The sequence below is a fragment of the Homalodisca vitripennis genome, chromosome 6 (genome assembly GCF_021130785.1).
Source record: "Homalodisca vitripennis isolate AUS2020 chromosome 6, UT_GWSS_2.1, whole genome shotgun sequence".
Taxonomy (NCBI): Eukaryota; Metazoa; Arthropoda; class Insecta; order Hemiptera; family Cicadellidae; genus Homalodisca; species Homalodisca vitripennis.
The window spans coordinates 118,629,154-118,656,634 of NC_060212.1; the positions used below are offsets into that span (position 1 = coordinate 118,629,154).

Here is a 27,481-nt window from a genome sequence, read left to right on the forward strand (position 1 = left end):
TGCAGGAATGAGAAATTAAGAGGAGGACAGTAATTTTTGTTAAAGATTATGTTCAGGCAAGGTCCCTTGATCTGGGAAACATTGGTGTGGAGGTACATTTTGAAGCTTCTGCAGTAATTATTGACAATTTTAAAATTGATAGTGGTTTGTTTATACCATTCCCCATCAGGAGATGCAGATATTTTTCTTGATAACCTGGATAAAATGCTGTCACTTTTAACTCAATATCCCAATTATACAGTGGTAGCCGGTGGAGACGTAAACAATAAATTTTAATATAAATAACTGTACAAAAACAGTGAAAAACAATTTCTTAATGTACTGAGACAAAACAATTTTTATTGCCTAAATTCAGCTGCAACACGGGGTAAGAATTGCCTGGATAATATTTTTATTAACTGTGCTAGACATCAGTTAGAGTTTTGTAACTTTTTTTGATTTTCCATACTCGGATCATGTTGGTTTGTTACTTTGTATTAATTGTATAGATTTAAGTTTTAATAATTTAACTTGTATGCAAACAGATTATCTTAAGTTTGTATTACCTAACTCTGCTGTGTTAGATTTAATAGACAGCCTTGTCTCATTTGACTGGAATAGTCTTTTATCTCAAGTTTACATATAAAGATGCAAACCAGATTTTTGAAATGATATTAGAAGTAATTTTTGAGGTTCTTACAATTTTTTATAGTCCTAAAACGAGCTGGAACCAGTTCTTCCAGACAAGTAAATAACAAGTGGTATACCACTGACCTTGCAAAAATGAAGAAAAGTTATTGTTTTTAGGTAAACTGAGAACACATAACTCTGTAGCACAGTTGACAGTGTTGAAAAAGCAATATAAATATGCCAATTAGTGAAGCCAAGCTTAAGTACAATGCAAATACAATTGAAAAAAGTAATAATAAATGCAAGGCCGCATGGAAAATAATAAATAATAATAGTAATAGCTCCAGGACATCACAAAAATTAAATTACCACCAGATACTTTTAATGATTATTTTATCAATTGTGTTAAGGAAGTTAAACAAAGCATAAGTAAACCAAGCATAAGTGTTAATGAATTAGTAAATAAGGTTAATATTGATCATAGACATTTTGAATGGAAATTAATTTCAGCGGATGATGTTATACATGCAACAAAAAGGCTTAACAATACAGATAGTAAAGATATATACAACATCTCTAATAATTTATTAAAAAATATAATACACACTATTGCTGAACCTCTGTCATTTAGTTTCAACCAGTGTTTAATGGAAGGTGTCTTGCCAAACAAATTAAAAAAAATCAAAAATATGTCCGATTTTTAAAAAAGGGGAGCGGGATGAACCCGAGAGTTATCGTCCAGTATCATTAATCCCTATATTAGCCAAGCTGTTTGAACTGATAGTATATGATCAGGTTAGCTTCTTCTTTGAAAATAATAACTACCTACAATTTTTTCTCAGTTTGGATTTAGAAAGGGAAGATCGACAATTGATGCTGTGGACAGGCTGGTAGAGAAATCCTTTTGACATTTGAAAATAAAGCCTTTGCTCAGGTTACTTTTTGTGACTTGAGTAAGGCTTTTGATTGTGTAAATCATGATGACCTTTTATTGAAGTTGAAATATTATGGTATTTCTGGTACACCTCTAAAATTTTTTGAATCTTATCTTAAGAACCGTTTGCAGTCAGTTTCAGTTAATGGTGAAACATCCAAGGATGTTTTTGTTGAATGGGGGAGTACCTCAAGGATCTGTGTTGGGACCACTCTTATTTTTTTAATTAGCATTAATGATTTGCCAAACTCATTAAACACAAAATCATTTTTATATGCTGATGATACTTTTATTTATTTATTTATTTTCCAACGGCAGCAGCCAATTTACAAATACAAACATAGATAGTAGATACAGCGGAAAATAAAATTAATACGAACAGATGAAAAATCTACATAAAGTAATAAAATAGGTATCATACAAAATTTGATAATAAATAATTAGTATTCAAAGATGTAACAGTTATAAATATCCAAAACATAACAAAAAATAAAAATAGATTAACAAACAACAATAATTATTCAAGTATGGAGCGAACATAGATAAATTGTGCTAATAAATTTAAAATATAAATATATAACATTTAACAAATAACAGTGAAATTAAATAAATACAACATATAATACAATGAACATGCACTTAACACAGATTAAAGCTAACTACTGTAGGTCTTAATCACTAGTCCCTCACAGAAAAGAAGAGAGAAGGCCTGCCGGCGAACCTGGTGAAGTCCATCGAAGAACAGGTCACACCCAGACGCAACCTGATTTCCCAGGCGAATAAACCTTGCGAAAGGACTGTTGAAGTCGAAGTTAGTTGAGTGGTATCTTCGACCCAGCAGATCTCGAGATCTTGTGTTTGCCGGAACTCTGAGGTCGATTTTCAGCTAGGAGATCTGGAGAGTTTCATGCGACCATTTACTATCTTCCAGAGAAGGACAACATCAGCCACGTCACGTCGCAGGGCAAGAGGTGACAAGTTCAGATTGCCGGACAGTTCCTCCACAGGCACATCAAGATAGGCAAAGCCCAGCCGGACACCAATCAAGCGAAGAAAAACGCCTTTGTAGAGCCTCCAGTCTTGTCCTATTGCCAACAGTGTAAGGCGACCACACGGGACTTGCATATTCCACAAGCTGTCTCACAAGGGAACAATACAGAGAGCGAAGAGCAGAAGGGTTGTCGATGCTCCTCTGGAGAATCTTGCTATGAAACCAAGCATCTTGTTTGCTTTGCTACTGATGTGGTCTATATGTCCAGAAAATCCCATGTCGCTGGCAAATATAACGCCTAGGTCTTTTATACACTGGGACCGTGGAATGGATGTACCAAAAATGGAGTATACGTATATGACTGGATATTTGATGCGGTGATAAGTTATACAAGAGCACTTACTGGGATTTACAGACATGTTATTCCTGACACACCAATCCTCAATTCCGGAAAGGCTATTTTGAATTTCTTGAGAGTCTTCTGGTGTAGACACAGCGATGAAAATCTTCAGGTCGTCAGCAAATTGTAATGCCTTTACAGTTAATTTGTCTAGTAGGTCATTGACAAAGACATTGAAGAGGCAAGGTCCCAGCAAAGAAACCTTGTGGAACTCCTGAAGAAGGTGAGAACTGAGTGGAAGTGGCGGAACCCATCCTCACGACAGAGAACGTTTTTTGAAGATAACTAGAAATCCATGACAAAAGAGGGTTCAGCCACTCCGTAACCCCAGCAAACTTAGACACAAGAATTGTGTGGTCGACCTTGTCGAAGGCTTTTGCCATATCGATGTAGGCTTGTATCAACTTGGTAGTTCTTGCGAAAAGCAGACAAAACATATTCTTGAAAGAGCAGGAGGTTGGAGACAGTAGACTTGCCCTTCATAAAACCATGTTGGGAAGGATGGATTATTTTGGATAGAAAAGGATTCAGTCTATCTACCACGATACTTTCAAAAACTTTGCCAATTGCCGGCAGAATAGTGATTGGACGGTAGTTCCGTATGTCGCTGGGATCTTTTGCTTTATGTAAAGGAATGATGAAGCCCAACTTTTAAAGAGCTAGGGAAGATTCCTTTGTTAAGTGATTCATTGAACAACACTGTGAGGGGTTCAGCTAAGAGAGATCGGCAGTGATGAAGCATAGATGGCGGTATATTGTCAATTCCAGCTCCCTTTGTAGTGTCCAGGTTCTTAAGCTTGCTGAGAACTTCTTCTGTTGAGGTTGTTATGACACAAAGAGAATCGAAGACGGGATAGCTAAAGCTAGGTGAAACTCGTAACGAGGGAGAGTAGACTGAGTTGAAATAACTGAGAACAGCTGACAAATGCTTGTTGTGTCACTGGCCACTTCATCATCTAAATGCAGACTAGATGGCATATCAGGAGTATTTCTTTGAGCTTTAACTAGTCCCCAGAAAGCTCGTGGATTAGAATATATGTTTGATTGAACATTGGACAAATATCGAATGTGGCATTCCACGAGACAGCGACCTACAAGCATCTCTCAGCCTCGAGAACTCATAATAATGGGCAAGATTGAAACTTCTCTTGAAACGTGCATGCGCAGCTTTCTTTTCGATAATGCATTTTTTTTAGGTCATTATTAAACCACCTAGGGAAGCGTGAGATACCAAATTTCTTTCAACGGACTTGCATTTTTGACGATTTTCTCCTAAGGAACTTTCCAGAATGTCGAACTTTTCATCAACTGAGATCGGCTGGTGAATAAATCCCATATCTGCCTCCTGTAGGGCTGTAAAAGCAGCTGGGAGGTCACATTTCCCCAAGTTGTAGCCGCTGTAGCTGTTGTCATAAGTAGAGGGCATATAACACTCAAGAGTAAGGGACAGAGGAGGATGATGAATTTCAGGTTTAATCAACCAATCATTAGCCCTGCTAACTTGCACCTCACTATCAGAATGAAAGACCAAGTCCAATGTTACTCCTCTATGGTTTTGAACATGATTTATCTGGAAGAGAGAGTGCAGAGAAGACATGTCACGGAGGTATTCGCTGCAATGTTGAGGGAGGCCAGATACAGGTAAATTGACATCGAAGTGAGGCAAGTTGAAGTCTCCAAAAATGAGTGTCTTTCTTTGGGAAATTTGCCAATTCGACTGTCTCAGTAACCGCATCACAGAATTCACGGTAAACAGAAGAGGACTTGAAGGGGGGATGTAGACACAGGCCAGAAGAAGATCAAAACCAAATCCTGATTTCACAAGGGCAAAGACGCTTTCGATGTTGAATCCAGAGTATAGTCGCTTAGACAAAAGCTTCTTACGAACTGCAAGTAGGGTTCCTCCACCAGAACTTTTGTGACTTGTAGCAGCAGACCTATCACATCTATGAACAATGAAGTCAGTATCACCAACAACTTCGGAGTCGGGGATATCAGGAGAGAGATTTGTTTCACATAGTAGAATAACATCATCAAAGGCATGCAGATAAACTATTTTTTAACTCAATAAGCTTCGAACGAAGACCATTTACATTTTGGCAGTAAACATTCAGAGAAACATGCTGCTGCTTACCGTTGGAATTTATTCGTTTTTTGGCACAATAGAAGGCTTCCATTCTTATATCTAATCGTTAGGGAAGTATCACCAGCATTCCTGTTTGGACTTTAAGGTGGCACGAAGAGTCTCCAGATGTCCTTTTCTCTCGAGGAGTGCGGTCATGAGAGATTGATATTCCACGCATGCTATTAGGAACATCATTTTCCTTGAAGTTTTTGAAAATGTGAATAGCAGTGCCTTCAGACGGCATACAAAAGCCATGAGAGGACGATTTGTCCTTTTTTTTCCCAATCTAAAAATGACGAACATCTGAATACTGAACATTAGATTTCAAATGAGCAAGAAAATCCTGGACAAAAAACGGCATCCGCAGTTTTTGAGATTGTGTTTGAATCGGGGATGTTATGTATAATAACATTTTTTGGCACGTCGACTACGATCGTTGCATTCGGATAAAACATCTTCAAAAAGCTGATCACAACCCGCTACCTGTTTATCCTTGATAGTGCTTATTTCAGATTCAACATAGGCCAAGCGAGGCTCAAGTTCCAGTAATTTGGAGGTCACCAATTCCAGGTCTTTTTTTATAAGTTGTAGTCCTTCTGAGAGTTCTGTTTTAGTGGCAAGGGAAGACAACTTAGAGAGAATGGTATCCAGCTTGGCATCTATTGGGCTTGCCAGTGTCTTTTTACAGTCAGTTCTATGACAATACCATTTTGTATTGTTGTCCGTTGCTAAATCGTTGGTATTCAGATTTAGACATTTTTCACACATTCTCTGTGAAACCATCTCTCACACTCGGCATCACAGCACAAGCCCTTCTTCTGTATCTAAGACTTCTTTTACGCAAACAGGACAGGAAGTAGACATAATATAAAGAATGTACTGTATTTTATATCTCAAAACTATACTTTGTGAAATGCAACAACGAGAAAGCAAATAGCTCACAAATCAGTAGCTACTCAGTTCACCACTGAAAGTGTGCTTTTTTATATCACCTAAATTGAATAATGTTGAAATAATGACTGGCAACACTAAAGCAATAATTTCAAAACATGAGTAAATTATGTATCATAAATGGAAAAGTAAGTTGATATTTGTCACGTTGACTGACGAACTATGTTATAAAGCAGCGAGAAGCAACAAGGAACGAGATAATACACTCGTCAAACAACCATACTAAGCGAAGCGAATTAGAATATACAGGCTACATGCATAAAATAACATGCCAGGTTCTTGGGATTCAGTTGATTGAATTTTAGTGTCTATGACTTGCTGAGTGATGATGACAGCTGGAGACCGTTTGCACTCTCAACGGTAAGTGAAATAGGGTTGAATAAATTAATTAAATTATGCAAAGATTAAACAATAGAATTTAAGAACTAATAGGTAGATGCACTCACTCTGGTTCAATTGATGATATAAATATAGTCTAAATACACCTGAGCACCAATAACAAAGTATAAACAGTAAAATAACTTGCACTAGTAAAATACGTTAGATTCAAACTACTATCCAAAGACCAAAAAAACTACATTCCTAAATACTGCCAATAATGTGAATGAACTTAATTTACTATCTCAAGCCACTATAACAGATGCTGCTTCTTGGTTCAGAACAAATGGATTTTTACTCAATGAAAATAAAACTCAAAAGATGTTATTTACGTTAAGAACTATGGACAGCAATAATATTGACAAGGGATAGGGTTTCCAGGACTAAATTTTTTAGGAATCTACATTGATAATAAAGTTAAGTTGGCAGGCTCATATAGATTATATATCCTCAAAATTATCAAAGAGTTATATATCTTTTAAAACAATTAACAAGTTGTGTACCAAGTCACTATCTGAAAACAGCTTATTATGCTTATTTTCAATCAGTTTTTCGATATGGTTTAATTTTATTTGGCAACTGTTCTAGGATCGATGAAATTTTAATTCTTCAAAAAAAAGCAATTAGAGTAATAACAAAATCAGATACAAAAGCTCACTGTAGACCTTTGTGTCACTAAATTAGAAGTGCAAACAATCATAAACTTATATATATTTGATTTGATTACTTTCATTTTGAAGAATCATGACCTTGTTAAAATTTACAAATGAAATTCATGACCACAATACTCGTAACAAGAATAAGGCAGTAATTGAGTATCACAGACTAAGCAAATCTTTATCTAGTCATATTGTATTGTCTATTAAAGTGTACAACAAGGTTATTCACCTTATAAATGAAAAATTCAGTGAAGATATTTAAACACAAATTTTATAAGTGGTTACTCAACAATCCCTTTTATTCTTTAAATGAAATTTTTTTTACTGTCTGTGATCAATTTTTAAACTAAGAATTTATTTTATACTGTGCAACTGTACTTAATTATTTATTAACGTTTTATAATAAGTGTTTGTCTAATTTTATTAATAAATAAATTTATGTTTTGTTTATGTATGTTATAACTTATATTGTTTCTATTGTTATTTTGATCTCTAGTTTTCATAGAGATTAAGTTGTTAAGATTTTATTAAGTAATACATTTTTAACTGTTTTTTATTTATTGACTTATTTGTTGTAACTTTAAATATCCTTATATATTATTTATTTAAGTAGGTTAGTGACATGGCATTACTGCTCAATATAAATAACTTTGTCAATGCTTTTGTAAGCCTGAACGACAATAAAACATATTCTTATTCTTATTCTTATTCTTATTCATGAACGTGTTAATCAGTAAAGTGTAAATTTTCCCCAGATGTGTAGCATGTTTAAAAAAGTTTTTTTTAGTTAGGAGTAAACCTTCAATATTTTATTCATGATTCAACTAATTTCTATATACCTTTAACAATGTAATATTATATGAGAAGATATGCACATATCCATTGCTAAATTGGTTGTTTTGTATTAGTGGAAAATAACAGTACGACATTTTGGAAAAAAACTACTTATTTTATTTTACACTGCTAGAAAGTTTGCTTTATTAGAACTAGTTATTGAATTGAATTGTATTATAAACTAAGACTGTTGCCCTGATTTTGAACTACCCCTGAGGAACCCCACTCCTCACAGTAAGCAAAGGGGAGATAGTAACAGTTTATTATTAACTAAGTATGCCATTTGAACGATGATTTGTTGTATGTTAGATTGATAGGACTTAAACCAATCTTCTTTTCTCTTTTGTATTCCAAAATTAGACAGTGTTTCTAAGAGTTTAGTATAGTTAACACTATCAAAAGCACGTGTTAACCCTAGAACTGGCGGTCATTTCATCCTGTAGTGTCGGGCTGTTTTGTAGCTTCGCGCAAGGTTTTTTTAAAAAAATTATTAAAAATATAAAATAAAAGTATATATTTTTTGTGTTCAGGATTAAACGTAGAATTACACTATATTGTAAAATTAACCATAACATTTTTTTTAATAAACACTTTTTTTAATCAAATATAAAATTTACGAAAAATATTTCTTACATTTGGGGAGGACCATACCTAGCAAATGAAGTTATAGTGAGATATATTTAAAAGTGAGATAGCCATTCTGTGTCAAATTTTATCTAGTTTCAGAAAAACATAAACATTATATACATTTATGAAAGCATCATAAAGCTATAGAACAAAAAGCAGTGATGCGCATAAATTCTGAAAATCGGGTATACACGTAAGACTTTGGTAAAATAAGTTTTGCTAATACATTTATCTATAAATACATGTTATATTGCATATTTTCTTACTTAGAATAAAATAGAATGTACAGTACTAATAAAATAATTTCCATAAATTATTTTTTGAAAAGTAAAAAAAGTTACATTTTGCCATTATTCAAAACTTTTGTGAAAAATTTTCATTCAGCAAAATATAAAATGGTTTCTAAAGCTTGGACTATATCAAAATTTATAAATTTATGGTTTATAAGTAATAGGAAATATTATGTAGTTTTAGAAAACTATAAATATAACTAAATATATGGAAAAATTATAGAATAACCCAAACAGTTTTTTATATATAACCAAAGAAATTACAGGAAATATATATTTTATTGTGAAAAATATCTATTTACCAAAACTAAATAGTTACTTAGGAGCTAAAAGAGTGCTATAAATAATGTTTAGTAAGTGAAAACAATAACAAACTATTTGAAATGAATTTTAGCCATGTCATTTTGCCATAGCCTACACAGAGCCGATAATTTCTCAAACATATTTCAGTAAATAGAAATTGATTTATTCTAAAATATATATGTTTACACTACTATGACATCCAACAACACACTACACATTAAATACGACACTAAAACACGCATAAAACTATTAAAAGTTACAAATATCCACAGCTCGGCATGAAAGTGACACTAAACGGCAGCGGCAACATGGCGGTCACAACAAACCGCGTCGCGTTTTCTTTTACGTTCAAAATAACAAGCTTGCTACGTCATAACAATAATACAAAGAGGAATAAAACTTATCTGTCCCCTAGCATTTTTCTTCCTGAATCCAATGGTGCATGAATTAAATCGATACGTTGCCGGAGTATATTGTAAAAAGTAATTATACGAGGGAATGTTTGACTGACAAAATTTTGTTGGTTAACACTGCAGAAGCGGCAATGACCAACACAAAATTATGTCGATTAACAGTTGGAGGGTTAAATCTAAAAATATTCCTAAGACTACCGCCCCACCATTAGCTGCTGCAAGTAAATCCGGTTGGGTGGGTCAAGTGCTGAGGTTTTTCACCACCTACAATTTTTTAACTAGAAATTATTTTACGAAATAGTAAAATGCCCATGTATTGTTGTGCAGGGAGCAGAAGGAGGGTGGCACGAGTGTCACTGGTCAGTGGAATTAAACGAGTGCGTAGCTCCGAGCTACCAGCCTCTGTACTGCGCCGGGGGCACCTGTGGCCTGGTACTCTCAGGCGGCAGTAATGAGCACTGTCCACAGGCGTGTAAGAGCTACAAGCAGTGCTCCACCTGCCTGCGCCATGCCCACTGTGGCTGGTGCTCTCTGGACGGCACCAACTCTACCGGCCAGGTAACGTTGTTCTTCCAAACTGACACAAGTAGTGAGAATACCAACAAGTATCAGCTTAGCTAACCCTGCATGGCCCCTGTGCTTCACCTGTGCAAAAGTTGCAATATTAACCTTATGAGGGAATATTTGTTTGTTTTAAAACAGCTGGTTACTACACTAGTCTACTGTCAAATCAATCAATCCATCAACCAACTTCTTACTATCAGCTGATTTGTTATAATATATACTAAACAATTTAATTTTATTGAAGGAGCAGCTCTTCTTATTGGAAAACAAATTATTTGTTATCTCCTATAATTTTTAATTTTGTATACAAGGCCTTTTGACATCTAAGATGCCATCGTTAGGTGTGAATCAAACAATTTGAAATAGTATTAGTAATTTTACAATTTAAAAACAATTATCAACTAAATAAAGCTTAATAAGAGATTTTTACAATAAATATTAATATATATATATATATATATATATATATATATATATATATAAGTTGGGCTCAAAGTGAATTTAGCTATATTGTAAAGAAAAGGTGAATTTTGAATCGGTTAAAAATCATTGTTTAATATTTTATTTTATCTTTACGTTTGTTATGTATAATGTTTCATAAGTGTCGAGTTCCTTCTTTTTTGTAGACTGATTGTAATATGATTTTTTTATTGATATTTTATGATTTAGTTTCTAATGCATGATTGCAATAGCTGAAGTTTTAGTTAGTCCATATTTACAATATCTTTCGTGTTCTTTAAATACTTTTTTAATATTATTTTTGCTATCACAATCTTCACAGTTAATTTTGTAATTTCCATTTTTATCTTTCAGATTTACAATTACATTATTTATTTTATTCATTGCGGAAGAAGTTATGTACATTTCAACATTTTTTCTAAATACTTTTTTATATCTGTATAAAATGGACCATAACCAACTCTTGTGAAACCTTTTCAAGTATATTGTATATTATTTTGGAAAACTATTAACATTACCTAATATTCTAAAATATAAGAGTTACATTGTTATTTTATACATGTTCAGAATGTCTATTAACTCTTAGATTAAAACATTGAGGTAAGGCAAATAAAGGATGCAGTAAAAGGTATTTTAATCTGTAAGATGCATGTAATAACTTTAATTTATTTATTTCTTTTACAATACAGTACATAATATATCTTAGTTTGATTGCGCTATTGATTAAGATGCCATTTGTAAAAATGGTTCTAATAAACTGATATGACTAATATAAATTGAATTAAATGTTGCAGGGAGTCTGTTATGAAGGGTCGTTGGACCGGCCTGCATCGGGACCAGAGAAAGAGACGTGCGATGCTCTGTACAGCAGAGAGCACCAGGATGTGCCAGAGACAGCAGTGTTCTCATGGCACTACGTGCGCTGCCCACCCGAGAACGAGTGTGAGAATGGCCACCATAGTTGTGATGCTGAAAGTGAGCAATGTGTTGATCTGCCACATGGCTACAAGTGTGTCTGCGGCAGTGGCTACCGCTCCGACAACAACGACTGTGTCCCGGTCAGTTACAACACACAGTCACATCAGCATTGTGATTAGTGATAATGTTTATAGTAATAATGTAATAATGAATAAACGTTAATAACAGAGGGAATGTTCCTAGTTTCTCTTTAGGAAATATAGGGGTTAAAAACTGTCTCTCTTCCCCTATTCTCAACTAATTTCAATATCTTGATTAGATGAAACTTAGTCAGTGAATTAAAAGAAACAACTATTAACCCTGTCAGTGCCAGACTTTTTTTGGATTGTTAGTCAATAATGCCAAAGGTATTTTTGCAGGTGTTATCAAAAAGTGCCATGCTACTTTTAGCAATTTGTATACGATCATTATAAAATGTCATAACTTTGTTATTTATTGGTGAATTTTTATAATTTTTGTTTTGTTTTGTACAAAAATGTGTATAATAACACTAAATATATTAAAAAACGTCTTATACTACCAGAAAAATAAAAGATAACAACAATACGATTTAAAAAAATGATTTTTTTCTTTTTTAATTTTTAGGTTTTACACTCAAATAAGTAGCAAAAAAACTTCACACTCAATAAAATCATTCACATTAAACTAACACTTTATTTTAAACATATCCACAAATTTTTATAAAATTATAACCCAAAATAAAAATGTACCTTTTTTTAACACCGATCACTTTTTATGAGGAACTAAGATACATATCTTGATTAGCAAATATCCATTTTATTTACAGATTTTACTGCTTTATATTATTTATATAACACTTTAAGATAGAACAAAAAAGAATAGGCCTAACATGTTTTAAGCTATTTACAAATATTTATGACAAAAGAAATATCAGTTACAAAGTTGCCGTTTTGGTACTCTTCCTCCACTTCTCATCTATTTTCAAGATTCAAGATCTTTAAATAACATTTTCAGTTACAGTAGGCTTTGTCATGAAAAAACATTTGATATAAAAACTAATTTACTTACTACTAATTTAGTTACATTAACCAGATGTATTTTGTAACAGATCAAACATGTTGCACTTCATGTACTCGTCAACAGAGTAAAAAGCTTTTGTCTTAAGCCAAGTTGAAATCCTTAATTTAAACTTATTAACTGGTAGTTCTCTTATAGCTAATGGTAGTTTGTTGAATAATCTAGTTTGTTGGGGAATTGTAACTATTATAGGTCATTTAGAGGGGACCTTGAAAGATTTATAGTACTTCACTACACTCCTAAATTACACACACACATTATGCAGGTATATTATAACTATAAACAAACGTAAACATAGCCACTACATTCTAACGATGAAACATTAGACTCACAACAATGAAAGCAAAGCATCTCGGCTACGACGTCATTGACAACAGGTCACCTTGATCTTAAACTTTGGTCATTGTTACTAATTGATCAGCTGTGTTTGTACATCATATAACACGCTTAAAGAAAAGTATGTTTATTTTTAATGCGAATTGTTACAAAATACGCATAAAAATATATTGTATTATATTTTTAATTTTTAAACATCCAGTAAACCAGACGTTGGCAATTTATGCATGTTTTTAAAATGTCCCGTAACCAGGACTTTAGCACTTTATGCAGTCTGTTTACGCGGGCATTGGCACTGAAAGGGTTAAGTAGAATTTTTCAGTAGACATCTGTTACTAAAAATTAATTATATGTTATAAATTATTTAAATACACTACTTGTTAACGTCCATTGTATAAATTATAACTTTTTCTTAGTTTTGTTATTTAGGTTCTAAGATGGAAAAACAACTCAAAGATAAATTTTTGGGAAATAAATGAACTTGTTGATTTCCTTACTAATGTAACTGCTGTTACAGGTGTGCCCTAAGGGGTGTGTGCGAGGGACCTGTGTGGCACCTGACCACTGCCGCTGTGACTTCGGCTACGTAGGGGCCAACTGCTCTATACAGTGTCAGTGTAACGGGCACTCAGAGTGTGAGGGTCCGGACCGGCTGGACCGATGTGTCAAGTGTCACAACAACACGCAAGGCCCTCAGTGTCAGCATTGTCGACCGTTGTATGTGGGTGACCCGACCGAGGGCGGCGAGTGTGTGCCTTGTGTGGACTACTGCAACGGTCACACGCACGTCTGTGTCAATGAGAGCGTCACCGAGTTTCCCTTCTCTCCCTCCACCCCTACACAGGAGATCATTGACTATCTTGGGCTGGGGCCAACCACCAGAGCCAAGTAAGTGTCTAACTCACATGGTGTACCAAGTAAGTGTCCGACTCACATGGTGTACCAAGTAAGTGTCTGACTCACATGGTGTACCAAGTAAGTGTCTAACTCACATGGTGTACCAAGTAAGTGTCTAACTCACATGGTGTACCAAGTAAGTGTCCGACTCACATGGTGTACCAAGTAAGTGTCTAACTCACATGGTGTACCAAGTAAGTGTCCGACTCACATGGTGTACCATGTAAGTGTCCAACTCACATGACGTAGTATGTTTTTAAAATTTGAAATTCAAATAAATTAAAATTAAAACAAAGTCAGTGAAACATAGTTTTTAAATATGGTTTAACCATTTAATGCTTGCTGGTACCATTTATTTTAGACTTCACTGCCTAGAGCCTTCCTTCTGTACTGTTATTTAAAATGCTATTCAGATAAAACAATGATGTAATTTTTGTTAGAAAGCTGGTTTAGTCATAGTCATAGTCAAACCACTTTATTCCATAATTGTACAAAGAATAGAGTCACTTCAATAAAACTAAATACTAATATTAATATAAATTTAAAAAATGGTAACATTACTTTATTTAATGGTACTATAGTAAGTCTAAATCAAGTCTAGTTGGAACAAAACCAAATTTTGGTGGTATTAAAGATTTTTGCTGGTTCAAAACAATAACTATTTATAATTTACTAATATAATACATTGTTTAACCCTTTCCAGGCCAGGCGGCAATATATTGCCGCCATAGATCGCCTCTGAAAAGTGCCAGGCGGCAAAATATAGTCGCCTTGATATTCGTAGTTTTCTTAAATAAATACGTCAAATGATTAAAGTTTTATGTTTTTTTTATTCCCTGGTATATTTGTAGATAATTAACATGAATATCATTTTTATTTTGGAGGTCTATGCATTTTTATTTCGTAATTGTCACGTGACATTATCAGCTGACTCGATCTTTTCGTTGTTAATTCTTTATGCTTTAGTGTAATCGTATTATTGTGTGCTGGATTCTTCTTCGTTATTTTATTTTGTGGTTGTAAATATTAGTAGTGTTAGTTGTTACGTGCTTAGATATTGTGTGTAGTAGTTACAATGACTGACAATTTGCGATCTCACGGGAGTAAAATTGTAAGTAGCATATTTGTAAATAGAAAAAGTGTAAATAAATTTCAAATAAAATTGTGTAAATATTTCTTGGTAAATAGTATTTTTTAACTGTATTGAAACTGTTTATGGATCCTACAATCATCTGTTTACCGGTACATCCATAATGTGAATATTTATTTTAAGTTTCTTGCAGTGTAAGAGTCAGTTACTTTAACACTTATAAAATGTTGTGAAGTACAATTATGCGTATTTATACAAAATGTGTCATAAAAAATTTATTTATGAGAGAAATAACACAAAATTTTGTATGGTTGTTCCTTTCTAAATGTACAATTTAATAAAATAGCTTCCCACATTAAAATTATTTTTCCTTTTTTAGTTATTTACAAAAAAATAAAAAAAATTATGTAATCTATTATAAAACATAATTTTTTAAAAATTTTAAATTACTTAAAACTACATCTATATATTTTTTTGTTGATAGTATATATCTGTATGAGTAATTTGGTGCAACTTTTAGGTAATTCTCTAATTTTTATGAAAAGTAATAAATTTTAATCTAATAGACTGCAAAATCACCAATTTTAGCCTGGCACTTTTGACTAGTCACAAGGGGATATGAGATGTGAAAAAAAATTTTGCAACATCTCATATTTGGTCCTGGCCTTGAAAGGGTTAACAGATCAATGTAGTACCTAAAAATTACACAAAAGTAAAAACATATATAGGCTAATAGTTTTAAAGAAATGTAATACTCTTTATGGAATATGATTGAAAGCTATCTATTGAGTGTTAGCCATTAACACTACTAATCAATTGTTATGGACCAGAAACTTGGACACCCAGCAATAAAGTAATAAAGAAACTACTAACTTTTGAAAATAAAGATTTAAGGAAAGTATTTGTATATAACACAAACAGGAAATTAAAGAACTGTTCAAATCTCCAGATGTAGAAGGCATAGCAAGGGGTAGATAAGGTGGACAGGAAACATGATAAGGAGAGTGGGAGGAAAAATTGGTAAAGGAAGTAGAGAGGAAATCTGACAGGAAGGAGACCCTGTGGATGAGCCAAGAAATAATGGAAGGACCAGGTAGAGAGGGGTCTAAGAAAACTGGCAGGAGTGAAAGAGTATGCTATAGACTGGGTGAGATGGAAGCGGCTAGTTCTACCGTATGTATCCAAGGCCATGGGAGTTAATAAGGAATGTTAGCAATTATTGTACTACATGGTAGACAAAGTCATCAGTGTTTCTGTTTGGCTACTATTTTTTTAGGTCAAAATATATTTATTTTAAGATTGAGTTTATTTTAAAACTTCTCTTAGAATTTATGGTAAAAATTTAAAGGATATCCAACAGTGATTTATGTACTTGCTAGTAATTCTACAACTACATCAAGTAAAAAAAAACTACAAGAAGAAAGAAACTTTATTTCTCACAAATAAAAATGACAGATACAATTTTTATAATATTGTACAGACTGACCAAAAAACATTACATGTACTTACACATAAACAATATATACATATGCAATTACAACTACTATTACATTATACATCACTAAGAGAAATAAAGAAAAAAAACTCCAGGCAAAGCCTGTTTGGAGTGATAAATATCATAAAATTAACAGAAAACTAGCAGCATTACAAACAATACAGTAATATTTTTAGCAAAACTTATTTATTTTAAATCTGAGTGAAGTTCGTGAAAACTCTACTAAATTAATACAAAAATCTTAACTATAAATAAAATAATCAACTAAGTCTATATGTAAAAAATTAAACAAATAAATATGGAGAACATAATGATCTTATAAGAGGCACTAGTTAAGTTATGCCTTATTATAATTATTGGAAACAGATTACATTTAACAATCTCATTTTAAATATTAATTTAAAAAAGTACTTCTTCAATATCCTTCATAGACAGTAGCCACTTTTTAAGTTGTTTGAGAAAAGTATTAATTGAACAGTGACTCTTTATATACAGCGGTAACAGATTAAAAAGTTATGGTGCTAAAAAAATAAATGTTTTGTGAAGAAAGTATTTGAAGGTTTTGGTACTAATAAGTCTTCTGCACAAGTAAATTAAGTTTTTAACTTTGTTACTAGTTGTTTGGAAAACTAGCAGACTTACCTCGAAAACTACCTTCTAGGGTTCACTGATTGAAAGAACACATAAAAGTACACATATTTTACGCATAATTAGAAATTTTTGATTGCACTGCAATCTTTTTCAACCAGTAAAGAACATTCTAGTTGTCTGTCCGGTTCAGAATCAGTGTGGAAAGCAGTGTTGCCGATTCACTTTTTATAGACACTGTTTCACTTTATAACTGTTGACAATGCATTGAGTACTATATTATGTACCTATGGAAACTGTTACCCTGCTGAAGGGAGTGGAGGAAGGGACTTACCTCAGGTTTAAGTTTGGAGGATTTCATGATTTTGTTACCCGTTGGTATACTAGTCACATCTTCTAACTGTGAGAGACTGCAGTCTTTTGGTAATTATTTTAATATTGTGGATTTAAAACAGTTATTGAAGTCTGTGCTGTTGTGGCTTGCAGCATGTTGGGGGACTGGATTTGGAACTGCAAGCCACAACCTCAATAACTGTTTTAAGTCCTGTTATATTGCCTGTTATCAGTTAGCATCGGCGTAATTATCGATGACGGGCACTGCTCGATGATGGGTACTGCTCATCACGCTAATTTTGTAATTTTCAAGTCAGAAAACTTAGAAGTGGCCAAGGCAAGCTAATGATCAATATAATTTTACTTTTAATGGTAGAATTAGTCTAAGTCTAAATTGTTGCTAGGCAACTAAATACTTAAAATATAAGATAGTAAAATATAATTTTAACAAGTTATGTGGTGGTTTAATATTTTTAATTGAGCCTAAACACCACACAATGATTTCCATTACAAAAAAATTCGGTATCTGAGGGTAAAAGTATCTGAATTTTGAATGGTAGTTGATGGGTTAACCCTTTTAGTGCCAAGCATTTTGGGCGCGTCACATAACAGCAGAGTTTCTGGTGCGGGTTGTGCCGTCAGGCACTGCGGCATAGCCACGGGGTATGTCGCATTAGTGCCAGAGCAATTTTACAAATTATGACACATAGATATAAATCATTCTCATTTTGCAAAATTGTATGCTAAACTAATGATTTTGGTCTTATTTTTTTCATTATTAATAGAAGAACAATGAATCTAATGGAATTTATGAAATGTTGATCTGTTCAAATTGTACACCTTTAAAAGTTAGATGGTACTTTCTATAGTACATTTTACATAAAATACATAAATTAGTACTAATTTTATTGATATTAGTCCAATAAATGGTTGTGTACTGCATGAAAATGTTGAGAGCTTACGTATAGGCTCTTGGCGATTCACCACAAACCTAGCTTGAGCCTAAATAAAGGCTCTTGCGTTTTATGACAACAGGTTGAGCCTATATATATATGTATATCACCTTTGCGCTTGCTTCAGAAGTGATAGGATGTGTAGGATGGGTAAGATTGGTGATAGGAGTTGTCTCCAATTGAGATTGCATGAGCAGATTCTATATCGGTTCCAAGGTGAGTCATGTCACCTTGAAAGAATGGGAAGTTAGTTCTGTTCCAGTCTTCCAGTTAAAGCAGGTAGGGGGCAGCTCTCTCTCGTGTAGTAACAGCCGTTAACACTAAGAGAGCTCCACCCACTCCAACAGTCAACCTTTTCAGTGAATTACATCTATCGATCCACCCATTCAGCCCAATATCTTTACATTTGCTGTTAGTGACGTACTGCTCCTGGACATCCATGGGTTCATCAAGTGACACATTTGTTTTTGCTGTACGCAGTGCAGTTCAACTGGAAGGTGTAATCCAGCCATAAGTTAACCTTCATGGGTATACTGATGAATTAATAAGAAGAACCAAAAATTAACATTTTATCAAAAGTGTAGGTTTTATGTTAGAGCGGACTACTATAAACAGCTGACCAAAAATTCCATCATAAATAAATTTAACCTTAAAAACAGTATTTTTTATTAATAAATAAATTATCAAAATTACCTAGTTGTTTCAATTACCAGCAGACAATTTTCAACAATTCTTGTATCCCGTCCCAATTAGATAGAATGTTTAGTGAAGTAACTAGGCTCTTTAATGATGTTTTGTTGTGTTTTATATATTTATATAAATATGATTTCACACGCTGTGTAGATGTGTGTGGTGTGGGAATCACACAATGGGAGAGAAATGTCAAGACTGTATGGAGGGCTTCTTCCGGGGCTCTGAGGACCACCGGGCCAGCTGCCGACCCTGTGAGTGTCACGGACACGGAGACACTTGCGATCCCATCACGGGAGAGAAGTGCAACTGTGCCAACAATACCGAGAGTGACCCAACCTGCCAAAGCTCCAAGAACAGGTACTTACCTTGAGCTTGTAGAAAATAAGAACAATATTTGTGTTACATTTTACTTTGCATGTATTCTTCATTCTAAATTTACCGGAAATTGCTGATATCAAAGTTTGCTCTCATGAGTGCTCAGATTTTATATTTAAGAATTTTGTGATTTAATAAAATTAACCCTTCCCACGCTGTAGACGGATGTATTAGTATGGTAGACTTTCACCAAAACGCCAAATACAGTTATATCTGATATTATAGATAATGTCTCTCCAAGAGACATTATCTATAAAAAAAGCCTTAGAAATGCCCGGTGCACGCTTCGTTCTTATCGCCGAGGAAGTATCGCCGAGGAAGTATTTATAAACGACCTTCACTCAGTGGCAGGGGGGTGAGAGCACCCTTTATCTAACTCCGACTGCCTGCTCCTCAGTTCTGCGTCTCCTACAGAGCCATAACCAAACATATCTGTTGCATGTATTACTGCTTTCTCGGTTGTCATGAGCACACCCTCGCAGACATGTCTACTACGTATCTCATTATTATTTGCATCGTGTAGTAGTGTTGTGATTGGATTGAAATATTTATGTTGTTTTATTGTAAAATGTAAGTAAACTTCAGTTTAGTTGCATTTTACAACGAAATTAAAATTTATTTGAAATAAACAGTTCTTTTTTATTTTTATCAATAAGTACGCTAATTTTATGTAAAATGCCCTATTTTATCCTTTTTTTGCTTTCACCTTTTATAATTTAGTTATAATAAAAGTTAGCTTTGGACTTAAAGAAACAAAATGTTTTTATTTGTCTTGGCGTTATAGGAAAGTTAATGGATTTATTAGTGGCGTGCGTAGGGTTAATATTTTCACCTGCCTTAGGTATTTATAGTTGTGTTATAGGCTTACGTAACAACTCTTTTATTATAAGACAGCGATTGGTTTCTTAAACTTGCTGTTCTTATTTATTTAGTAATTATATTTGCTCTAAGTTGCTAAATCCATCACTGTCTCACGATTTGGTCTTGTATTTAATTGGTGGGGAAAGTCTGTCTTACAACTATTTATGTGTTTGAAGGTTGAAAACATTTTAAATTCTTTACAGATTTAAAAAACTTTTGATTCATATTCTAACCATTGGAGATGAGGAACATCTCATGGAGGGACGTGCACCATCATCAAAGTTGCTTATGTAGAAATAAAGTTTCGGCAAAATTTCAAGTTGATAGTTTAATTTATTCTTGAGATATGTTGTAGACAGTCAGAAGAGAAATTCTGCCAACTCCTTGAGCAAACAGACTTTGCCGTTGCTCAGCCAAATATTCTAAAAATAATGTGCTCATAGAAAATAAATGTTCTTTAAGCACACCTTTATGCTGCCAAAATAATTGTTTAACATGTTTTTGGTACAAAAGTAACAAAGAATTTGGTGTTACAGCCACCACTGCTGGGCCCTGCAATGCTCCAAGTGCCGAGATTCATACTTTGGCACACCTACAGATGGCCACCAATGCTACAAGCAGATGAACGTCGACTACAAGTTCTGTCTGGATGCCAAACTGATCGAGGATTGCAAGACAAAACTCAAGCCTCTTGCAGTCGCTCAGACGGTCAGTCGAGTTTGTATTTTATAGATACAATTATTTTTATTTAAAGGAGAGGCCGATCCCCTTTTATTAAGCCTTATTTTGTTCGTCCTGATAAGCCACTGGCCTGTGCGAGGATCTTATCAAACAGAACAAGGGAGAGAGTCGATATAGTACAAGGTCAATGGTACTAATAAAAAGTGCTTTGGTCACAGACAGGATTTGAACCTGCGCTATCTCTAACCCAGACCCAAAGTTATAACATCTTGGATCGCACAGCCATCGGCACTCCAAAAAACACAATTGAGTCTCTGTTGGGCTGAAATAAGTTGCTGATAAAAACTGATGTATTATCACTTATTTGGTGTACACATTAGAATAGATGGATGGTAAGGTGGATGAATATGGAGGTTGTTGCGTAATCAAGTAAAAGTAGAAGGAAAATAGGGGGAAATTATTAAGTAGGCAACTCCGAAACCATGGGTGACCTTTTTAGAAAGATACATAACAGTGGAATATACAGAAGTAAATCAAAGTGTACTACGGGTAATTTAGTGGAAACATATGAAATAAAAATAACAAGTTCAAATAAATGAGATGAGGTTTTGAAAATATATATTTAACTATTGTAGTGTTATGTATTGAATAATATTATTATAAAATTTATTTAGAAAGTTTCATTTGGTAATAAATGTTTAACACCTTCACTGCTAGTGTACACTGAATGAGACCGGCCACTCTTAATCTGGTTCTATTCTGTACGGCATCTGCCGCAGTCAACTTGTTGAGCATTGAGCGGAATGTATCATATTTAGTATACATATCTTGATTTGAACAGCTGTTTTACCACAATTAAATATTAATTTCAAAACAGCTTTTTGATTGTATCACTCTCATTAAAACTTATTTAACCCTTTGGAGACCAGTCTATATTACAAGAAGTAAGCCAGAAATACTATGCTATTTTTATGGGATTTGCAGGATTACGGGAAATGGCTACATTTTAGGAATCACAAATCAAATCCTTTACCCTTTTTTATATTGTATATTATAAAATGGGCTGCCGGAATATATGTCATTTACTTACAATTGAAGAATTTAATGTAATGAGGCCCAATCTGAAACTTTATCGAATAGATAAGGCATACAAACTTACTCATGTCATAGTAAATATATTCAGTCATGCTAGTTTGGTTGTAATCAGTTAAACATTGTGGTAGTAGTCATGTCAAATGTCACGTATAATTCTTGTTATGTTATTCTGTAAATCTGTACACTCCTAATTTTGCAAGATAACGAAACATTTAATTGTTTAAAATTATGTAAGTTCTTAAAAAGTGTTGCTTTTGGTCATTATTGTTTAGTGGACTAAATACATTTGCAAATGCATAAAACTCATCTTAAACATATTTATTTGTAACATAAGTCTGGTTAGTGAATTATGTTACACATGAATAAGCACTATTACCATACCAATTTTTGTGTGAATCAATAAGACGCTACAGCAGTTACTCTGTACCTTCTCATTCTTACTTCTCAAATTTCCTTAAAACCCCATCTCGAAATCGTTTTAAAGTTGTTATAAGTTAAAAAAAAATATTTTCGCTTTTGCTCTACAGTGCTTTTATTAATAGCTAAAACTTTACTATTCCTTAGTTCTCAGACTAATATAGTTGATATCATAACTAAAATCCAAGTTTTCTGGTTCATGCCAAGTAGAAATGTAATCATAATCACATTATTAAAATATTTAATTGAGTTTAGACATAGTGTGAACCAGAAAACTTAGATAATAGTTATAACTTTTCCTTTCCAAAACAGAATGATCATCATCTTAAACCATAATAAATATTTAAAAATACTTTTTTTAACTATCTAAAATGTTGATAATGTTTATATTTGTGCTACGGCTCTTACAAAAGATCAAAATTTTGCACAGTAATATAGTCATCTTAAAACTGGTTATCTAATTTGGCTGACGATTAAATTTAGCGAACACTTGCACAAGTGCTATTTTCATGCCAAGTTTAATACAAGTTAGTTAGAAATTGCTGTTTCTGAGTTTTAGAAAAAATTAAATAGCACAAGTACACTACGGTTTAAAATATGCAACCTGACATTTTGGTTCTTTGTTGGATCTTACAGGTGTTTTTCATGGTGCAACCACGCTTCATGAATGTGGATATCCGCCTGACTGTGGACGTTACCCAGGGCGGGCTTGACTTGTTCGTGAGTCCTAGGGATGACACGTTTGTGGTGGATGTCAACATGTCAACTGGAGCTCACACAATCAACATGGATACAAGGTTTGCAACAGATTTATACAAATTTATGCCCTGAAGCATATCATCGTTTTGTACTTTTGTTTAGACAATAGACAATATTCTTTATTTACATATTCATAGAGAATAGTAACAGCGTCCTTAAAACTAACAATATTAAAATTTGTATACAATAAATTGGTCTTGTTTTTTCCATCAAACATTTCTTTCTAGATATCTCTTTAAATTACTTTTTAATAATAGCTGACAATGCTTTCTGATACTGATAATACTGATACTGATACTTACCAAGAAAACCAGTCGTGTGTTATATACAGGGTGAGTGGCTCTTGGTGTGACAACATTTTTTGGGTTATAATGCAATGTAAATGTGATACAATTGCGGTTATAAAAAAGTGTAACTCCAAAAATTATATCTGAAATTAATTATTTTCAGTTTTTCTAAAAAACCTGTGTTTTTGTACGGAAATCTGATATTTTTCAGCAACGTATAGACATATGTGAGCAAACTACATCATTTTTAGATTCTCCTTTAAATTTGAAAAAGTTATCGGTTGAAACGGTAAGAAAAGAAAATTAAGCTTCAGGTCGATTCAAATGGCAAAGTTGCTAAGTTTCAGAAAAACTGAAATATCATTGAACTCCATCTTTTTACCTCACCCTGTACACAAAAATGTGTCAAGTGATATTAAAAACTTTGCCAATTAATAGGCTTTAAAATGGTATGCCATATGACCATCGGCCATATGACCAACTATTTAGGTGTTTTGCCATTTAAAAAAATCAGTGTAGGTTAAAAGTTAACACTGAGTAGTCATACGACAGTATAATAAACGGATTTAAAAAAAAAATGATGCTGCTCTATGTCTCTGTTTAGCAACCAACGACAGATTTGTACTCTAGGAGCATAATCAGTTGCTTTCAGACCTTGAACAGGTGTAAAATTGTATGGATGGAACTGAAAATAATTCATTTCAGACCTAATTTTTGGAGTTAGACTTTTTTATAACTGCCATTGTATCACATTTACACTGCATTATAACCCAAAAAATTTTGTCACACCAAGAGCCACTCACCCTGTGTACTAGGCTGATTTGTCTCTTTTCTAATTATTTGACAGATGTAGCGGTATAATGTTGAAAGGATTGTCGGCTGTGACAGAATCTATTTGTGTGTGTGTGCGTGTAGATACATCTGGCATCCTAGTGATGAGAGTGTACAGCTGGAGAACGAGAATGGTTCGTCCAATGTGTGGCATTCGGGTCAGGTGTTCAACGTGATGGAGCGCCAGGCCAAGGGACTTACCACCTTCATTACACTGGGACAGCGCAACACTCTGCTGTTTGTGCGCAACCTCACCACCAACCGACTTGTCCTTACTCTGCCAGAGAAGGTGCACGAACTGGGATCCACGCGGTTCTACATCGCGGTCACTGCGGTCAGTAAGACTCATTAAACGTTCACAACACTTTATAATGAATATTTTTGTTTATATCTTATAAACCTGTGTAAAATAAAATTTACTTGATCTTTATAATATAGCACATGCCTTTTGTAGGTAAACAGCTCTGGATAAAATACAGATTCTTATGGAAACTTGAAAATTTAACTTTGATTTTACTGTTCTATTGGTAAAACAAATTTCATTAATGTAATTTTTGTTAAGTGTTTTAATTATTAATAAAGTATTTGTTTCTGACTTCAGAGTAATCTAGTTTAGCTACAAGGAAAGTAAATACCGTTTGTTCAATGCACGAGAAATAGTGGGTGTAGCTCTGCCATGTTGACATTGGTGTGTACAGTGGTTCAGTATGCTTCTAAATGTGGAAGTAGGAATATCGTACTTTTGTGCGTTATCCAGTTATAACCTCGAAAAAAGAGTCCAAGATTCTTCATGAGTTATATGTGATTTATGAGTGGAGATGTAGTCAATCAATGAGTGCCATTTTTATTTTAATGGAAGAACAAACTTTTACGATGAAGAAAGGAACATTAGACTTTCTCTTGTCAGTGATGACCTATGAACAAAGGCAATATAAAAGTTTGTAAGAACTGTCTCTTTACAATTTCTGAACTTTCCAAATAATTTTACTGAAAAAGTAAACTACAAGAAAAGACTTATCGTATAAAATATAAAATATAAATAATGTAAAAGTTGATTGAGATAATTATTTTTTATTACAATTTTTAGAGTAAGAAGCAGTTAGTTGTATTTTTTATTGTTAAACTTGTAACTTTTGATTGGGTATACTTTTTTACAGGTGAACCAGGCGTACGGAACAAATTTTTTTCCGCCAAGACCAGCTTCACATAGATCTCTTTGTTTTCTTCTCCGTGTTCTTCTCTTGCTTCTTCCTGTTCCTGGCGGCGTGTGTTGTGGCGTGGAAGGCCAAGCAGGCGGCAGACGTACGTAGGGCGCGTCGTCGTCATGTTGTTGAGATGTTACATATGGCCCAAACGACCGTTTGCTTCGGTCACAGTGCTGTTGGACCCGTCACGTAACTCACCTTATCGAATGCGACGTGGCCGGGGTCGAGCATCAGGTGACATCCGTCCCGTAGCCATCGAGCCGACAGACGACGGTGTGGCAGCAGTGGCTACAGTCTTAGTGCGACTGCCTGCCTGGTAACAACGTGCCTGTCCGAATGGCGATGGCATCGACTCTCATTCTGCTCGCCCGAGTCTATCCGACCAACAACAGAGCGTTCCTACGACGCAGGAGTAGTCACTCTTAGTAGTCACAGGTAGAGGTCGTTAGGTTTAACAATTCAATCGGTTGTGCAAGGGTGTTGCTTGTGAATTGCAACACTAACAGTTTTTATCCTCAAACAAATTATTTTCGTTTTTATCAATTTGAACTGTTAAATACTCAAGCTATTCCGTTGCAATTACCTGGATGTATATTCTAAGAAATCGGACGAGATGTGAAAGAAAATATTACGTTATTAATATTTTAAAGAAGTTTAAAGAGTTGATGGAAGTACAATACTTGTGTAGAGATATAGAATCTAGTCGTAGAACACTTAAACGTCCAATTTTCAATGTAATTGATGTACTGTGGGCCGAGGCTCCTGTCCGTTATTGTGCTTTCACTCGACAGTAGCTGAGATAGGTTATTGTTTGTTATCGGTTGTCTGTCGACAAAATTAGTATCTTTTATATGACGGTGGTTTGTACTCTGTACTCTAGTTGTTCTCTATATTTTGTATAAATGGTGCTCTAATATACATTTTAAGAAGGTTGTATGTAATATAAGGTTTTAAGTGATGAATAGCTTCCAGTTTGCTCATCGATACACAAACAATAACATTAATGAGTAGCAGATACATTCTTAATAATACTGAAATTCTATGTTTCAGAATTGTACTAAAACATGTTCTAATATATCAACTCAAACAAACATATCGTATTGTTCATGTCTTTTTCATTATCTCAATATTTATGAAGGAAGAATAGCAATGTCCTTTTGAAATAAAACAGAAAGTCAATTGCCACAAGTTTTGCAGTCCTGCCATTTGATCTCTTTTTGTGGCGAACATTTAAAATTTTAAAACATAAGTTTAGAAATGCAACAGAGTAAATTTATTCATTATGTATTGTTTTGAAAACTAAATCCAATAAATATAATGGATTCATCTAAAGATTGTCTTTTTGGTCCAAGTAATATGACATGTTTCTGTAGTTTCACAACAAGATGAAGTTAAGATTTGTCTCACGTTGAAATTTATTATAATCAACTATACTTACAACTTTGCCACCAGTAAGTTATTACAAATAAATGATAAAATAATAAAAACTTTGATTAATATTTTAACATGTGCCAGTTGTCAAGGACATGTTTTCTAAACGACACACATTTTAAATGTTTTTATTGTTTTATCAGTATTTTTAATAGTTTATAGGTTAAAATATTTATGTAATTAACAAATTATTATTTTAACCCTAGAACTGTTAATCGACATAATTATGTCGGTAAATGCCGCTTTTGTGGTGTTAACCGGCAAAATTTTGTCGATCAAACATTCCCTCGTATAATTACTTTTTATAATATACTCCGGTAACGTATCGATATAATTCATGCACCATTGGATTCGGGAAGAAAAATGCTAAGGAACAGATGAGTTTTATTCCTCTTTGTATTATGGTTATGACGTAGCAAGCTTGTTATTTTGAACGTAAAAGAAAACGCGACGCCGTTTGTTGTGACCGCCATATTGCCGCTGCCGTTCTGTATCACTTTCGTGCCGAGCTGTGGATATTTGTAAGTTTTAATAGTTTTACGCGTGTTTTAGTGTCGTATTTAATGTGTAGTGTGTTGTTTGATGTCGTAGTAGTGTAAAC

General features: G+C 33.8%; 1 protein-coding gene and 1 pseudogene across 3 annotated transcripts in view; both read left to right on the forward strand.

Annotated features, from left to right (window-relative positions):
- Positions 1-25,554, forward strand: part of LOC124364817 (multiple epidermal growth factor-like domains protein 8) — a 111,618-nt gene extending 86,064 nt beyond the window's left edge. For all 3 annotated transcript variants that reach the window (XM_046820593.1, XM_046820592.1, XM_046820594.1), the window contains 8 exons: positions 9,842-10,072; positions 11,332-11,595; positions 13,407-13,777; positions 19,089-19,295; positions 20,711-20,882; positions 23,004-23,164; positions 24,329-24,578; positions 25,402-25,554. In XM_046820593.1, the coding sequence (XP_046676549.1) occupies positions 9,842-10,072; positions 11,332-11,595; positions 13,407-13,777; positions 19,089-19,295; positions 20,711-20,882; positions 23,004-23,164; positions 24,329-24,578; positions 25,402-25,554 (1,809 nt within the window). The remainder of the gene's footprint in view (positions 1-9,841; positions 10,073-11,331; positions 11,596-13,406; positions 13,778-19,088; positions 19,296-20,710; positions 20,883-23,003; positions 23,165-24,328; positions 24,579-25,401) is intronic.
- A 14-nt stretch (positions 25,555-25,568) lies between these two features.
- Positions 25,569-25,875, forward strand: LOC124364819 (annotated as a pseudogene).
- Positions 25,876-27,481: the final 1,606 nt, after the last annotated feature.